General features: G+C 42.8%; 2 protein-coding genes across 5 annotated transcripts in view; one reads left to right on the top strand and one right to left on the bottom strand.

Annotated features, from left to right (window-relative positions):
• Positions 1-16,941, top strand: part of LOC132390366 (zinc finger protein 239-like) — a 29,566-nt gene extending 12,625 nt beyond the window's left edge. Inside the window, exons 1-2 of one of the 4 annotated variants that reach the window (XM_059962977.1) lie at positions 8,651-9,987; positions 12,409-16,941. In XM_059962977.1, the coding sequence (XP_059818960.1) occupies positions 12,732-13,265 (534 nt within the window). In that variant the 5' untranslated portion in view covers positions 8,651-9,987; positions 12,409-12,731 and the 3' untranslated portion in view covers positions 13,266-16,941. Of the gene's footprint in view, positions 1-8,650; positions 10,000-12,408 lie in introns of those variants that run through there. The other 3 variants (XM_059962976.1, XM_059962979.1, XM_059962978.1) reach the window with 3 other exon arrangements.
• Positions 1-18,874, bottom strand: part of LOC132390375 (zinc finger protein 239-like) — a 445,145-nt gene that overhangs the window by 166,610 nt on the left and 259,661 nt on the right. The window lies entirely within an intron of this gene.

The following is an 18,874-nucleotide window of genomic DNA, read 5'->3' as shown; positions in this document are numbered from 1 at the left end:
AAAGGGGTCTAGCGTTAGACTCTGGTGATAAGTTTGAGGCTAGTCAGGAAATTAAATTGGTACCTCCATTTGATCAGAAAGAGGTTGATAAATACTTACAGCATTTTGAGAAGGTTGCTTAGAATTTAAAGTGGCCAAAAGAGGGTTGGTTCTCTTACAAAGGGGGAGGCTTAGCAAGCCTATTCTGCTTTGACAGTTGATGAAGCAGCTGATTGTGACATAGTGAAACAGGCTGTGCTCAAAGCTTACGAGTTGGTCCCAGAATCATACAGGCAAAAGTTCTGAAATTTGTGGAAATCTGTGAACCGGACATATGTAATTTGCTTATGAGAAGTCTGTGTGTTTTGATCGCTGGTGCACATATATGATGATGATGATAAGTATATGATGATTTTAATAGCTTGAAAGAGTTAGTTTTAATTGAAGAATTCAAAAGGTGTGCTCCTGACGACATAAAGACATATTTAGATGAAAAGGATACTGCCAATTTGCAGGAGTCTGATAGAATAGCAGATGAGTTTGCTTTTACTCATAAGGTTAAGATTATCCCAAATAAGAGCTTCCAAAAGAGTGCCAGAGATCACCAGGGTAAACCAGAAATTACAGCTGGGACTAGTGACAAGAGTAAGGATGAAGGGAAGCAGTTGAAAGAGAAATATTCTGGTCTTGCTTGTTACTATTGTAAGAAAGCTGGTCATGTGATGGCTAATTGTTCTATCCTGAATAAGAAAAATGAAAAGAAGCCAGTCCCAAATGCCGGTGTTCAGTTTGTTGACGCACCTATAAACCCACAGGGTTCTGAACATTCTGTTGAGGCTCAGTTATGGACTGAGAACTCTGACTGAATTAAGAAGGCTTTTGATCATTTTATGTCAAATGGGTTTGTATTAGTAAAGGAAGGGTCAACCCAATTACCAAAAATTCTTCGAGTTACTGGGGATTCTCAGTCACTTATATTAGACAGCGTTCTAAAGTTTGGTGATGAGATGAACAATGATGAGGTAAATCTTATTAAAGGCATTGGGGGTAGCATGGTTTCTGTGCCATTGTACAAGGTAAATTTACTGTCAGGGTTGCTTTTGGGACCTGTTAAAATCGGATTATATTCCATTTTACCATTGGAAGATGTTAGTTTGCTGTTAGGGAATGACCTAAAATTGTTCCTGCAGCGCTGTTGACAACTAAGACAACTGCTGACGACCCACAGATGGATTTTAACATTTATCCTTCCTGCGCAGGAACTCAAAGTATGGCTAAAAGTATGCCGACGCAGACGAATCTGTGCAGCATGATTCTGATACTCATGATAGCCAAAATCGGGATTCAGGTTATGATGACTTGTCAGGGAATTTTCTGCCTTCAGTGTTTCAACAGGATTCAGTCGTAAGTCTGATGAGAAAGATTTATCCCTGTCTAGGAAGGAGTTTATAGCAGAACAGAACCGAGACCCTGAGATTGAAGCTTTAAAAGAAACAGCCCTCTCAGATGATGAGATTAAGAATGTGCCAGTAGGGTATTATCTCATGATGAAGTGTCAATGAGGAAGTGGAGGCCACCTGCTATACCAGCGAGTGAGGAATGGGAAATTGTTCACCAAGTTGTAGTTCCTAAAGTTATATGGCTGAAATTTTAACTTTGGCCCACAGTATGCCATTAGGTCGACATTTTGGAGTGAATAAAACTGTAAACAGTTATGTAATAATTCTACTGGCCTAATTTGAGGAAAGATGTTGTGACCTTTTGCAGAAGCTGTCGCACTTGTCAAGTTGTGGGTAAACCGAATCAGGTCACCCCAGTGGCCCCACTCTGCCCTATAACTGCATTCGGTGAACCCTTTTTAAAATTTATAGTGAGGGGAACCTTGTCCTTGTTAAAGGAACAGTGGATTGATGGGGATGTACATGTTAACTTGTTAGACTCTGTTTAGAAGTTCAAGAATAAACTACACCAAGTCTGTAGTCTAGTGAGACAAAACTTAAAGATCTCTCAAAACAAAATGAAGTGTTGGTTTGATAAGTGGGCTTGAGAAAGAAAATATCAGGTGGGAGATAAGGTGCTTGAAATAGTCTCTCAAATTAATGATCTGAATAATGCTATTAAAACACCCGACCAATGTAAACTAACACAGGTGGTACACATAAATATAATGAAGCCGTATTTTGACAAGCAGGCACCGTCTGGGAGTGTTGTTGTCAAAACATATTGAGAATGAAACAATCGACTCGTCTGAGAATTTTCACAAGCCAAACATGGTCCCAGTTAGGCTAATGAACTCGGTTGTTCCAGAAAACATTGATAACAAGTTGGCTCATCTGCAGCCAAAGCAACAACAGCTGAAGGAAGTAATCCTGATGTTTAAAGATTTATTTCACGATGTTCCCAAGCAAACCACAGTCGCAGTACATGATGTAGATATTGGTCAAGCCAAACCGATTAAACAACACCCATATTGCATGAACGTCGAAAAGTGTAAATTGGCTGAGCAAGGAATTGAATATATGATGAAAATGGTATTATTAGTCCTTTGGCATCAGATTGGAGCTCACCCTGCGTTATTGTGCCCTAACCTGATGGTGGTGTTAGATTTTGCACTGATTATGGGAAGGTAAATGCAGTAACAAAAACAGAATCCTCTCCTATCCCTAGGGAGGATGATTGCATCAATAAGTCTGGAAAAGCTAAATTTCTTACAAAGATTGATCTGTTGAAAGGGTATTGGTGTGATCCATTGACGGACAGAGGTAGAGAAATTTCTGCATTTGTGACACCTTCTGGGTTGTATGAACACAATGTTTTCTCTGTTGGAAGGAAAAATGGTCCAGGATCATTCCAGAGAATGATTGATTCTGTAATTCCAGGGTTAGAACACACAGATGCCTATATTGATGACTTAGCCACAGGGAGTGACACTTGGGAAAAGCATATCTCTGCAGTAGAGAAGCCGTTTGACAGGCTTTCTCAGGACAACCTTACAGTTAACTTGGCTAAGAGTGAATTTGGGTGCCACTGTGACCTGTCTTGGCTATGTTGTTGGTCAAAGCAAGTTGGCTCCTGTTCGGGCAAAAGTCCAGGCAATTTCTCAAGTTCCTATTCTGACTGATAAGAAGGCTCTTAGAAGGTTTCTGGGAATGGATGGATATTTTCGTAAGAACTTTGCTGCTATCGCTCTTTCTCTGACCAATCTCCTGAAGAAGAGTGAAAAGTATGTTTGGACCGAACCTTGTCGGGAGGCATTTGATCGATTGAAAGTTATTATTTGAGATTAGGCCAATCAATGTAGTGCTGTCAGCTAATTTCATTAGCAGGTTGAAGGTGTGGGTGGCAACACAAGTCATGGGTGCACAGAGAGTAAAGGAGAGGGCCAAAGAGACAACACTGTGGGGTATGTGTCCTGAGGGTCAGAGAGACAGGAGATGGAGCCCACTCTTACCACCTGCCGGCGATCTGACAGGAAGTCCAGGATCCAGCGACACACGGCAGGGTGAAGGCCGATGTCTCTGAGCTTCTTGTCGATACTTCACACAGAGAACTTTGGAGAGCAGAGAACATCAGAGAAACAAGCTTCCCCTCCATGGACTCTCCGTACACTTCCTCTCCCTCAGAAAAGCAGGGCATGTACACAAAGAACCTCATAACCTGTACATTCTTCCTGCAAACCCGCTCCCCCATCGGGGAAGAGATACAAAAGCCTTAAAGCGAACCACCCGGCTCAAGGACGGCTTCCTGTCTGCAGTTATAAGCCAAATGAATGATAAAATGGACTCGACCTCACAATGTAACTCGACGTGACCCTGCACCATATGTCTATCTGCACTGCACTTTCTCTGCAGCCATAATGTTTGTTACAGTTATTGTTTTGTCGTATATCAGCTCGATGTACCGTTGTAATGTATCGATCTGTGTGGATGGTACGTCAGGGAAGATTTTCACTGTCGTTCAGTACATGATGATAATAAACAAATTCCCCATTTTAATTGTGTGCAAATATTAGACAGACTGAGCTTTAGCTCAGGAACCACAGAAGGAAACTGAACGCAAATAAATAGAAAAGGCTTTAATCTCTCATTACGATCTGCTGTAAGTGAGATCAGGTGACTGGTGGTGGGTCTCCCATATCAATATCAGAATCAAGTTTAATAGCACCGGCATATGTCATGAAATTCGTTCAGAAGTAGAACCTAATTTTTGACCATAGATTTTAACAATTGTGATTTAATATAAGAATATAACTATCACATTGTTAAATTATATAAATAGTACAAAATGAAAAAAAGATGTAATAAACTATTTTAATTGTGTGGAACTATTTGACTGACTGGGTTGTTGCTTTGGAAGTAGTGGAGTGAAGCTTAACTGAACTGCACACATTTATGAGAAGCTCAGATAATTATAAAAAGCTAAATTCTCACATAAGTGGGTCAGACACCCAGAAACATCGGCAGCACTTCAGCAGGTGAAAACAGTGGAATGAAACATGCTGAAAATATTGCCGAAAAAAAACCATATTGTCCACCACAACGAGAGGACGTGACAGATCCGGATCTCACTGCCTTGTCTGAACGGGGAAAGATGAAGCTCCACGTATAGGTAGAGCAGTGACCCGCAGATGCTGCAGATCTGCAGAGAAACGTGAACAGGAAACGGGATCACGTGGCCGCTTTGGTCTCTCACCCCCAGACAGATGTCCGTTTACCCACTACTCTGTGGAAAGACGCAAACGCCGCTCACATCTCCTCTCACCTTAAATGTATTAGACATTTCAACCCCCAGGAAAAATATATCGTCTATCCACTCTATCTATTCCTCTCGTAATCTTATAAACGTCCATCCAGTCTCACCCCAGCCTGCGCCGCTCTGGAGAAAACAACACAAGTTTGTCCAGCCTCTCGTTATAGCTCATGCCCTCTAATCCAGGCAGTGTCCTGGTAAACCTCTTCTGCGCCCTGTCCAAAGCCCCGACATCTTTCCGAGAATGGGGGCGACCAGAACTGTGTGAAACACTCCAGATGTGGTCTAACTAGTTCTATAAAACTGTGTTACGAACTGTGGCGTTTTAGAAACGAACCAGCAGCACTAGAGTTCACACTGGAGTCTGGTTTTGATGTTAAAACCAATATCTTTAGTAGTATTGACTTATAATATAGTAACTTAACGAAATGAAGGGAAGTTAACAGTGTTATGTGTATATGTGTGTAAATATATCTCCCAGACTATCGAGACTGAGGGAACAAAGCTTAGAGTCTTGAGATGGTAAAGTAGGAAAGTTCAGTAATCCACGGAATAAATGATGGGAGAGAGATATTTGTAATCCAGGGTGAAACGCAGAGAAAAGGCCGTTACTTCAACCAACCGCCGTCGAAGTTCTTATCCGCTGAATCCGTCCACATACGAGTTATCAGCGAAAGTGACCTGTCACAGGAATACCGTCTTCCAGGGGTTACCACACAACATACCCAGGCAAGGGTTAACACAAGATATTCCAAAACCCACTCCTATGGATTATACGAAGTGACAGCCACACACATTCGTTGTGTTTCCGTGTACCGATGATCAACACACTCTTGCGGGCATAGGAGAGTTCCAAGCCTCAGCTGCGACTAACTGAAGCGATCAGCTTTTCCAGTCTCTCTCTCTCTCTCTTTAGACTGGCTGACTGGCTGTCTGCAGATCTCTCTCTCTCTCTCTCTGATGGTTCAGTCCACAGTCAGCGCTGTCAGCCTGTGACTGACGTCATAGTCCCGCCTCCTCACGCCGGCGCTCTTAAAGAAACAGTCACAGTACGACCAAAGGCTCGTAACAGCCGCAACACAACTTTCCGACTTTTGAACTCAATGCTTCAACTAATAAAGACAACCATGCCATTTGCCTTCTTATCCACCCGATCAATCTGTGCAGTCTCTTTCAGGGAGCGATGAACTTGGAGTCTAAGATCCCTCTGATCATCAACACTGTTCAGGGTTTTGCATTCAACAGTGTTCTGTCTCATACATTCGACCTACCGAGTTGCCAAGATGAACATCACTAATCAAATCTCACTGAGATTTCTCAGGTCCTGTTGAATTTATTGCCAAGTGCTCAAGTACGGGAAGGTACAGGGACAGAGAAACACTGACTTGTTGCAGCATCACAGGCAAGTACATTCAGAAAATACGCGGAACAGAAGTTATACGATTCTCTGTCCGTAACAATCTGTAAATATGTTTTATGTCATTAACGATATTTAAAATACATTGTGTCATGATCAATACTAATATGTGCATTTGTGTCAATAACAGACTTGGAAATGTTGAATTTGTTCCCTGTCTCCATTCCTCCTGTAATCCACAACCAGCTCCTTTGTTTTCGTTACAATGAGGGAGAGGTTGTTTTCTTGACATGACCATGTCGGGGTGATGACTTCTTCTCTGTCGGCTGCCTCGTTATTATTTGGGATCCGGCGGATCAATGTACTGTGGTCAGCAAATCTAATTAGCAGATTGGAACCAGCCACTGCAGCCCCACAGTGCACTATGTACTGATTGCAAAGCTACAAAATTGCATGTGAATAGCCTCCCCTCCCTCAACTCCACTCTTTCTGCGTCACCAGCAGACTGGGGCATCTCACATCTCGCTGCCTCCGCCAGGACATTAAACTGTGAACAACTGTGGTCAGGGACTGATCTCTGGGGTACTCCAAACGCTACCTCCTTCCAGTCTGAAAACGACCCACTCATCCAGACACACACTACCGGCAGTTTATCGATCTCCAACGAAAAAGCCTAATCACCTACTCCTGAGGGTCAATACCATTGCTGACTCGGAGTTTACAACCGTCAAATACCAGGAGGGACATAATAATCAGAAAGTCTCTAGTCACAGCCGTGTAAATAAAATGTGATCTCAGTGGGTGTGTGGCGCATGCTCAGAATGCGAAGGAGACAGACAGACTGAGCCAAGTCACAGACTGATGAAGGGGAGGAATGATCCATTTTGATACAGAGAGGGAAGCGGAGAGTTTGATGTTCAGCCTGATGCCGGAACTGTAGCCTGTTAGAAGATGAAGTCTTGTTCCTCCAACTTGTTCTGAGCTGTGACAGTTTTTTTCAGAAGGCACCATGGAGAGTAAAATTACCTGAGTTGAAATGTTGTCCTTCACCCTCCAACGTGCTTTGTAAGCTTTTAACAGTGCAGAAAAGGCAAAGGACTTGTCTATGGGACTCATAAACACAACAGCTCGTTAGTTCCGCTGTATCTGTCAGTTCACCAGCGCTTGAATGCCTCCGGTCCTTGAATGTGGAGGCGGAGATGCTGGAGAAGACAGCGCCCCACTCGCGACAAGGAGAGCCCGATCACGTGTCCATGTCCGTGATCTGATTGGATACATCGCTATGACGTTATAGCACTGTGACGTCATTCACTGGCTCTCATTTTGGAAGGGATTCAGTCGGCCATCGCAGATACACTAACAGCTTCGCACTGGGAAGCGGCCGTTCACCTGCTCCGTGTGTGTGAAGAGACTCATTCAGTTAATCCACCTTGTGATGCTCCGGTGAGTTCGCAATAAATAGAGGCCACATTTCTGTCTGGAGTGAGCAAAGAGTTTTACTCAATCATCCCAGCTGCTGCAACACCAGAAACTTCACATCAGGGAGGAAGTTCAAATCAGCTCCGTGTTAAATGTTTAACCATCACGGTGACTGAAGGCAGCTGCAGGTTTATGAGGGACCGTTACTGTCAGATTCTGCAGTTCTTGCGGCTGCTCATCGCGCCCAGGACTGAACCCTGGTCACTGAGCATTGGAGGAGTCGGTTCTGCTGATGTTAGCCTTAAACTATACTGGTGTTTAATATTGTGGAGCTGTGAAAGATAAATCAGTTTGTATCAAATCCCGTGTCTCACTTGAGAGACCACTCGGCCCAGCTGATCCCTGTCCATTTTTCTGTTCCATATCAGTATATTAAAATCTATCCCTGCCGTTCCCCTCTCACCCTCCCTGAGATGACAGATTGCAACTAGTCACTACTCCGTGGGATAGGAGATTTCCCTTGAATTTCACAGAAACATAGAAATCTACAACATATTACTGATGCTTTGGCCCACAATATCGTACCGACCATGTAACTTAGTCTCTTAACTGTCTAGAATTACCCTACCGCATAGCCACCTATTTCCTAAGCTCCATGTACCTATCTAAGCGTCTCTTAAAAGATCCTATTTTATCCGCCTCTACCGACGCTGGCGGTGCTTTCCACACAGACATCACTCTCTGTTTAAAAAAAAACTTGGCTCTGACGCCTCCCCTGTACCTACCTCCAAGCAGCTTAAACCTATTCCCCCTCGTGTTAGCCGTTTATGCCCTGGGAAAAAGCCTCTGACTATCCACACGACCGATGCCTCTCATCATCTTATACACCTGCATGAATTTCCTGCATGATTTTCTCCTGCTGAACAAGACGATGAGCTCACTGTGGTTGTGACGTTGTTCAGGGCTCAGGACGAAGTTGGTTAAACTCCTTCTTACCCGCCCTTTTCAACGTTTTAGGTCACTCTCACTAATTTCAAAGGTCTTCGCTTCGAACTGCTGGGTTGTTACAATGAACATCTGAAGTCTGACAGCAGACTAGCGAGTGAATGGAGCAGAGTCTGAAACCAATTTGCCAGTCAGGGATTTGGGGCTCCAGAAAGAGATGGGGCCTGGAGTTTACAAGGAGGAGGAAGAAGACAAACCGAACCTGCAGGATGTGGCTACAAATGAAAGATCAGACACATTTGGAAACTGCTTGATTGAAAAAAAAGTGGTTAATTTCTGCAAAATACTGGAGGAAATCAACATATCAGGCAGAAGATGTGGAGAGGAATAAATAGACAACGTTTAGGCCGAGCCCTTCAGTATGCCTAGACTGTGGACTCCTCTGCTCAGTTGCTGCCTGAACTGCACAGTTCCTCCAGCATTGTGGGTTTGTGTGTGTGTGTCTGTATTTCTAGCAACTGCAGAATCGTTTGTGTTTTATATCTTCATTTGTAAGAGGGTTGTACTTCGGCATTAGATAAACAGAATGCCTGTTGATATTGTTTTTGGGAGCCGCTTTCTACGTTAAAAGAGCTGCTGAGTTTTCTACACAGAAAAAACCCTGAGGTGTGGACATAGAACCGGTGCTTGCAGGAACTTTTTATGGCACCGTGATTACCCATAAAACAGTGCGTTTAAAATTTCTCTGCCTCTGAACCACCAATCAAATGCGCAGGCGTCAAGGTTGTTGACGTATTCAGATCGCATGCACGCTGTACACAAAAGGACTCAGCAGGAGCGTTCAAGGTAAGAATGAATCTACGGGCGGCTATCTTAAACACCGAGTGTGGAACAATTGCTCTGATGCCGGACACCGTGACCCACAATCCCGGGACAGTCCTGCTGTCTTCCCCTTCTCTCAGCCCCACGATCCGTACACAGGCCCTGGGAAGCTTCCGGCTGCTGAGGGAATGGGAACCGATGGATCTCTCAAACAGAGCTGAGATCCAGCTATTTAAATGCAAGGATTAGGAACTCGGAGAAAGGGAACAAAATCTTTTACATCACCAGTTGAGAAAATCTTCTTTGTTCTACCTCCAATCACAAACAAGAGAAAACCCGTGGAGAGGGCGCAGTTTTAAGGTGCTTCGAAGCAGGTACGAAGGAGATGTCAGGGGTGTTGTGTTCTTTATACGGACCGTGGGTTACTCATAACAAACTATATTAGGGAAGAATTGACCTTTTATTTAACAGCAACAAAACCACGTTTTACACTGCCATGCTTCTCGATCATTCTTCATTTCTGCTTATTCTCAGAACTCTGTCCAGTCACGTCCTGGCACGTGATATCACCACGGGGGGGTGAGTTTCTTTACGCAGAGTGATGAGTGTCCGGAATGGGCTGCCGGCGACTGTGATGAAGGCGGATGCAATAGTGTCTTTTAAGAGGCTTCTGGTACATGGTGCGCAGAAAAATAGAGGACTATGGGAAACTCTAGGTAATTTCAAAAGTAAGTAATATGTGGCACAGCATTGTAGGCCGAAGGGCCTGTATTGTATTGTATAAATGGTGAAGTCACTTACCCATGACCTCTGCTTGTCAGCCCACCCAACATCAGTGGAAAATGCTGCTTGCAAATACCTCTATCTATACCCTTATAATTCTGTATACTTCCAACAAATCCTCAAAGCAGTGTACAAACTCCATTTCCAAAAAAGTTGAGATATTTTCTAAAATGCAATAAAAACAAAAATCTGTGATATGTTAATTCACGTGAACCTTTATTTAACTGACAAAAGAACAAAGAAAAGATTTTCTATAGTTTTACTGACCAACTTAATTGTATTTTGTAAATATACACAAATTTAGAATTTGATGGCTGCAACAGACTCAACAAAAGTTGGGACAGAGTTAAGATAAGATTGAAAAGTGCACAGAATATTCAAGTAACACCGGTTTGGAAGACTCCACATGAAGCAGGCTAATTGGTAGCAGGTGAGGTATCATGACTGTGTATAAAAGTAGCGTCCATCAAAGGCTCAGTCTTTGCAAGCAAGGATGGGTCGTGGCTCACCCCTTTGTGCCAAAATTCATGAGAGAATTTAGGTCTTTCAATATCTACAGTACATAATAATGTGAAAAGATTCAGAGAATTCAGAGACATCTCAGTGCGTAAAGGGCAAGGTCGGAAACCACTGTTGAATGCACGTGATCTTCAATCCCTCAGGCGGCACTGCCTAAGAAACAGTCATGCTACTGTGACAATTACAGCCATCTGGCCTTGGGAGTACTTCGGAAAACCATTGTCACTTAATGCAGTCTGTCGCTCCATCCAGAAATTCAACTTGAAACTGTATTACTCAAGGAGGAAGCCATACATCAACTCTATGCAGAAACGCCAGCAAGTTCTCTGGGCCTGAGCTCATCTCAGATGGACTGAAAGACTGTGGAACTGTGGTCAGATGAGTCCACATTTCAGCTAGTTTTAAGAAAAAAACGGGCATTGAGTTCTCCATGCCAAAGGTGAAAACGACCATTCTGATTGTTATCAGTGAAAGGTACAAAAGCCAGCATCTGTGATGGTAAGGGGGTGCATCAGTGCCCACGGCATGGGTGAGTTTCATGTATGTGAAGGTAACACTGACTCTGAGGCATATATTAGGATTTTAGAGAGACATATGTTGCCATCAGGGCGACGTCTTTTCCCGGGACGTCCATGCTTATTTCAGCAGGACAATGCCAGACCACATTCCGCACGGGCTACAACAGCTTGGCTTTGCAGACACAGAGTGCGTGTGCTTAACTGGCCTGCTGCCAGTCCAGATCTATCTCCTGTTGAAAACATATGGCGCATCTTGAAGAGGAGAATCAGACAACGGAGACCACGGACTGTTGAGCAGCTGAAGTCTTACATCAAGCAAGAATGGACAAAATTTCCAATTGCAAATCTACTACAATTAGTATCCTCAGTTCCAAAACGATTCAAAAATGTTATTAAAAGGAAAGGGTAATGTAACACAATGGTAATCATGCCTCTGACCCAACTTTTGTTGAGTGTGTTTGTGTTGCAGCCATCAAATTCTACATTTGTGTATTTACAAACTACAATTAAGTTGTTCAGTAAAACTATTGCAAATCTTTTCTTTGTACTTTTGTCAGTAAAATAAGGGTAAATGTGAATTAACATATCACAGATTTCTGTTTTTATTGCATTTTGGAAAATATCCCAACTTTTCTGGAAATGGTGTTTGTATAATTTCCTTGTTTATGCTTAGAGCCTTTTTTAGGTGTATGTGAGCTCGATTTCAACATTTAAGAGGTTTGTATAGGTACCTGGATGGCAGGGGTATGGGAGTGGGCAGTTTAAATGGTTCAACACAAACTAGATGGCCCATAGGGCCTGTTTCTGTTTTGTATTTTTCTATGCCTGTGACAGGATCCTGAGATAATTCTAATATGTACTCTATGAACTTGTAACAGCTGTGTGGACCAACCATTCATCTCAGCAGGAATTTTTTATATGGCTTTAAAACGGTGGCACTTTAAGTTAATAATACATAAAAGAATTCCCAGCAGCACGTCAAGAAAGACTATTTGCGTTTCAGATACTGTGGGGCCAGGCACCCGTGCTGCTCAGCAGGAACAGGGAATACGAGCATTAGAGAGAGTCAAACTGAGCCAAGGCACAAATTCGAGATGGCAGAAATGCCCCATTCTTATAGAGACAGGAAGAGCATCAGAGAATTGATGGTCATTCCAGATACCAGCACTGTGCACAGTCAGGAGATGATTTCTCTGTCCAACTTGGGTTTAACATCACTGTAACAGTGTGATACGAGATCAAACCTCGGCAACTCAAGTAATTTCATCTCAGATGTTGTCCTAAACCAATTGATGGATTATGTAAATCTTTTTACAGGTTAAAAACGAGAAGGAATTTGTCTCCACGAATCTCAGATACGGCACGGCAGTTTTGCTGTCTCTGTCCCGATATTTAAGAAGTGGAGCAAGGGATTCAATCGACCATCCTTCCTGCTCAGACTGTGGGAATGGTTTCACTCGGTTATCTCAGTTGAAGGTACATCAGCAAGTTCCCACTGGGCAAGGCCATTCATCTGCACTGTGTGTGAGAAAGGGTTCTCTTTGGCATCCCACCTGCGGACAGACCAGTCCGATCACACTGGGCCGAGGCTGGTCATCTGCTGAATTTCAGGGAAGGGATTCTCTCGGTCATCTGACCAAATGGCACACCAGCAAGTTCATACCGGGAAGCGGCCATTCACCTGCTCAGACTGTGGGAAGGGATTCACACAGTCATCCACACTACAGAGTCACCGGCGAGTTCACACTGGGGAGAAGCCATTCACTTGCTCGGTCTGTGGGAAGAGATTCAGTGAGTCATCTGACCTACTGGTACATCAGCGAGTTCACACTGGGGAGAAGCCATTCACCTGCTCAGTCTGTGGGAAGGGATTCACACTGTCATCCCAACTACAGAGACATCTGCGAAGTCACACTGGAGGGAAGCCATTCACCTGCTCAGAATGTGGGAAGGGATTTACACTGTCATCCCACCTACAGAGACACCAGCGAGTTCACACTGTGGAGAAGCCATTTACCTGCTCAGAATGTGGGAAAGGATTCACTCAGTCATCCAACCTACTGGTACATCAGCGAGTTCACACTGGGGAGAGGCCATTCACCTGCTCAGTCTGTGGGAAGAGATTCACTTGCTCAACAAAACTGGAGGTACATCAGCGAGTTCACACTGGGTAGAAGCCGTTCACGTGCTCAGTCTGTGGGAAAGGATTCAGTCAGTCATCCCAATTACTGGCACACCAGTCAGTTCACAATGGGGAGTGGCTGTTGTTATGAATCCCTGGGTTTTGTTTGCTGTGGACTGTCATTTTAAGAGAGAGAACAGATTAAGAAGGTGTATCAGTCGGCCTTGCAGCTTGTTTACATCGCTCACAACTTGTTTAGTTTTAACCGAGGACACAGACACTCAGAGTCAGACGGAGACGAAGGAGGAAAAATGAAAAGATCAAAACCAGGGAACTAAAGGCCAAGGGTCAATCTTTGGAACTTTCCTATGCCCACAAGTGTGGGTTAGTTATCGATTCATCGTACATCGAACATGTGGTGGTCACCTCGTTTGATCCATAGGAGTGGATCTGATTTGGGGTATCATGTGAAGACCACTGATGTGTTAACCCTTGCCTGGGTGTGGTGACGATACCCCTTGTGACAATTTGCTATTGGTGATAATTCGTATTTGGATTTGGAATGACGATGGATTAAATCTACAGCGATTATTCTCTCGCTTTACCACCATGGAACCTGTGGAATTCAACATAATTGCCTTCTCTTGACATTTACCCCGGATTACAAATATCTCCCTCATCACCTATTCCGTGGATGAACTGAGCTTTCATACTTTACTATCTCAAGACTCCAAGCCTTGTTTCCCCCGAGCTCAGTAGTTTGGGAGTTATATTTACACACATTTATTCACATAACACTGTTAACTTCTGTTTATCTTGTTTAAATTACAATATTATAAGTAGTTATTAATAAAGATAGTGGTTTTAACATCAAAACCAGACTCCAGGTCTATTGCTGCTGGTTTGTTTCTAAAGCGTTACGGTTCATAACAAAATTGCATCCTGCGTCCGGGATATGAACAAACTTGGGGAAATATTGATCGATTAATTATCGAGTTGATTGGGGTGATCCCTTTTGATTTATTTGTGTGTGGAAATCAGCAGCAATGGATATTTATATAATTCTGGAAGCACCAACCCCTGAGGTATTAGGAAAAGCTAAAAAGAATGAATTGCTGACGATTGAACCTCAATGAGGTAAGGGGGTGTGAAGGAGCAGGGTAAGCATAAAACTGGGAGAGCAGGTAAAGGTGAAAAAAATAGGGGTTTTATTACCCAAAATGTTTATAAACTCAACAGAACTGTTCTAGAGTCTAAACTTGAATCAGCTAAACTTGAATCAGCTAAACAGAACAAAACTGGGTTACAACAATGCAGCGAAATACTCCTCAGACCTAGAGACACCACTCAGCTCCTGGCTGTGGGCTTATATTGGATGCTGGCCATTCAATAGTAAATTGCATGGGACAGAAAACATTCCTCTCCTTTAAAAGATATGCCATAAATGACGTAGCTCCAGAGAACACCCCTCTGGCTGTAGCAGAATCCAATTATCCAGCCCCATCTACTTAGGCTGGTGTCATGCAGCCACTGAGTCATTTCCCAGGTTATCAGGAGGACGGTCGGCTACAGGACACTTTAATAGGCCCGGCTGATGGTGCGGCTGCGAATTGCAGACGCCACAGGGGACTATGAGAAAGCCAGAAATTCAGAGGAAAATAGTTGAGCACTATAGATCTATGAAGGTATTTGATAAGGAAGTGTTAAAGAGGTTTCCTGTGAGTAAAGAGGAGATCCAGTTACAACTAGAACAATTGAGGACTGATGTACTTAGATTAGAGGCTGAAGAAAAAGAGACAGAGGGGGTTTGATGCTAGAGAGGCAGACAAACAGAGGGAGGAAGCAGAAAAAAAGGTGTTTTGAAGCTGAGGAAGCAGACAAACAGAGGGAAGAAGGAAAAAGACAGAGGCATGTTCTGACAGATAAGTTAAGGCTCAAGAAAGAAGTTGCTGTCTCAAAGGAGTTGGTTGAACCATTTATTGCCAGCCAGGAAGTTAAATTGGTCCCTCCATTTGATGAAACCGACGTAGGTAAATACTTCCAGCCTTTTGAGAAAGTGGCTGAAAGTCAAAAGCGGTCGAAAGGAAGCTGGACTCTTTAGTTACAAAGTATAATTAAGGGCAAGGCTCAACACACACATTCTGCCCTATCAATTGAAAATGCAGCTGATTATGTCATTGTGAAACAGGCTGTGCTCAAAGCTTATGTGTTGGTTCCAGAAGCTTACAAAGGCTTAGAAATTGGAGGAAATCTATGAAACAGACTTACATGGAATTTGCTTCTGAGAAGTTTGTGTGTTTTGACCGCTGGTGCACATATAAAAATATAAATGATGATTTTTACAGATAGAAAGAGTTGGTTTTAATTGAAGAATTCAAAAGGTGCGTCTATGATGACATAAAGAGACATTTAGATGAAAATGATGCTGCCACTTTGCAGGAGTCTGCTAGATTAGCAGATGTTTGCTTTAACTCATAAGGTTAAGTTTACCCCGAATAAGAGCTTCCGAAAGAGTAGCAGGGATCACCAGGGTAAACCAGAAATTAAAGCTGGGACTAGTGACAGGAGTAAGGATGAAGGGAAACAGTTGAAGGTGAAATATTCTGGTCTTGATTGTTACTGTTGTAAGAAAGCTGGTCATGTGATGGCTAATTGTTCTGTCCTGAAGAAGAAAATGGAAAATGAGGCAGTCCCAAATGCCCGTGGTCAGTATGTTGAAGCACCTATAAATCCACAGGGTTCTGAACATTCTGTTGAGGCTCAGTTAAGGACTGAGAGGTCTGACTGAGTTAAGAAGGTGTTCGATCATTTTATGTCAGATGGGTTTGTATTCGTAAATGAAGAATCAACCCCAGTACCAGTGAAAATTCTTCGAGATACTGGGGCTTCTCAGTCACTTACATTAGACAGTGTTCTAAAGTTTGGTGATGAGTCTAACACTGGTGAGGTAAATCTTATTCAAGGCCTTGGGGGCGGTGTGGTTTCTGTGCCGTTGCACAAGGTAACTTTATAATCAGGATTGGTTTCAGGACCTGTTGAGATAGGATTGTGCTCCAGTTTACCGGTGGAAGATGTTACTTTGCTGTTAGGGAATGACCTGGCAGATGGTGAAGTTGTTCCTGCAGTGCAGTTCACAACTAAGCCAACCACTGATGACCCACAGATGGATTTTAACATTTATCCTTCCTACGCAGGAACTCAAAGTATGGCTAAAAAGTCTACCAATGCAGAGAGTTCTGTGCAGCATGATTCTGATACCCATGATAGCCAAAATCCGGATTCAGGTTATGATGACTCGTCAGGGACTTTTCCGCCTTCATTGTTTCAACAGGATTCAGGTAGTAAGTCTGATGAGAAAGATTTGTCCCTGTCTAGGAAGGAGATTATAGCAGAACAGAACCGAGACCCTGAGATTGAAGCTTCAAAAGAAACAGCTCTCTCAGATAATGAGATTAAGAAAGTGCCAGTAGGGTATTATCTCAAGGATGGCGTGTTAATGAGGAAGTGGAGGCCACCTGCTATACCAGTGAGTGAGGAATGGGCAATTGTTCACCAAGTTGTAGTTCCTAAAGTTTTTAGGGCTGAAATTTTAACTTTGGCCTACAGTATGCCCTTACGTCGACATCTTGGAGTGAATGAAACTGTAAACAGGATTATGAAATAATTCTACTGGCCTAATTTGAGGAAAGTTGTTGTTACCTTTTGCAGAACCTGTCACACTTGTCAAGTTGTGGTTAAACCTAATCAGGTCACACCAGTGGCCCCACTGTGGTCTATACCTGCATTCGGTGAACCGTTTTCAACATTTATAGTGGATTGTGATGGCCCATTGCCAAAGACTAAAGCTGGCCATCAGTATCTGCTAACTGTTATGTGTACTACATCCAGATTCCCAGAGGCAATAGCTCTCAGAAATATTAAAGCTAAAACTGTGGCAAAGGCTGTTATCAAGTTTTTTACTTTATCTGGTTTGCCTAAAGAAATCCAGTCTGATCAAGGAAGTAATTTTACATCTGGATTATTCCAGCAGGTAGTTTATGAACTGGGAACTAAACAAATTACATCAACTGCATACCATCTGGAATCACAAGGGGCTTTGGAAAGATTTCATTCTGCCCTCAAAACAATGATTAAGACATACCATGATGAAAATGGAAAAGACTGGGATGAAGGAATGTATTTGGTTTTGTTCGCAGTAAGAGTTGGTACAGGATTAACTGGGCTTTAGTCCATTTGAATTTGTATTTGGTCTCAGAGTGAGGGGACCTTTGACCTTGTTAAAGGAACAGTGGATTGATGGGGATGTACAAGTTAACCTGTTAGACTATGTTTTAAAGTTCAAAAATACACTGCATGAAGCCTGTATTCTAGAAAGACAAAACTTAAAAGATTTCTCAAAACAAAATAAAGTGTTGGCTTGATAAGCGGGCTTGCGAAAGAAAATACCAGGTGGGGGATAATGTGCTTACCTTATCTCCAATGTTGATGAATCCACTACAGGTGAAATTCAATGAACCGTTTCAAATAGTCTCTCAACTTAATGATGTGAATTATGTTATTAAAACACCTGATCAACGTAAACTAACACAGGTGGTACAGAAAAATATAATAAAGCCTTATTTTGAGAAGCAGGCACCATCTGTGAGTGTTGTCAAAACATATGAATCTGGTAACCCTGAGAATGAAACAATTGACTCGTCTGAGACTTTTCACAAGCCAAACATGGTCCCAGTTAGACGAATGAACTCGGTTGTTCCAGAAAACATTGCTAACAAGTTGACTGATCTGCAGACAACGCAACAACAACAGCTGACGGAATTAATTCTGAAGTTGAAAGATTTTTTTCCTGATGTTCCCAAACAACCACAGTCGCAGTACACGGCATAGATAATGGTCAAGCTAAACCGATTAAACAACACCCATATTGCATGAACATGAAAAGTGTAAATAGGCTGAGCAAGGAATTGAATATATGCAGAAAAATTGTATTATTAGTCCTTCAGCATCAGATTGGAGCTCACCCTGCATTATAGTGTCCAAACCTGATGGCAGTACTAGATTTTGCACTGATTATAGGAAGGCAAATGCAGTAACAAAAACAGATGCCTATCCTATCCCTAGGATAGATGATTGCATCGATAAGGTTGGAATAGCTAATATCTTACAAAGATTGATCTGTTGAAAGGGTATTGGTATGTTCCATTGATGGACAGAGGTAGAGAAATTTCTGCATTTGTGGCACCATCTGGGTTGTATGAATACAATGTTTAACCTTTTGGAAAGAAAAATGCTCCAGGAACATTCCAGAGAATGAATGATTCTGTAATTCGAGGATTAGATCACACAGATGCTTATATTGATGACATAGTTACAGGGAGTGACACTTGGGAAGAGCATATCCCTGCAGTGGAGAAGCTGTTTGACAGGTTTTCCCAGGCCAGCCTTACAGTTAACTTAGCTAAGAGTGAATATGGCCATGCCACTGTGACCTGTCTTCGCTATGTTGTAGCTCAAGGCAAGTTGGCTCCTGTTCGGGCAAAAGACCAGGCAATTTCTCAAGTTCCTATTCTGACTGCTAAGAAGGCTCTTAGAAGGTTTCTCGGAATGGATGGATATTATCGTAAGTTCTGTAAGAACTTTGCTGCTATCGCTCTTCCTCTG

Source organism: Hypanus sabinus, unplaced genomic scaffold, assembly GCF_030144855.1.
Source record: "Hypanus sabinus isolate sHypSab1 unplaced genomic scaffold, sHypSab1.hap1 scaffold_88, whole genome shotgun sequence".
In the NCBI taxonomy this organism is placed as follows: domain Eukaryota; kingdom Metazoa; phylum Chordata; class Chondrichthyes; order Myliobatiformes; family Dasyatidae; genus Hypanus; species Hypanus sabinus.
This window is presented reverse-complemented; position numbering and strand designations above follow the sequence as displayed.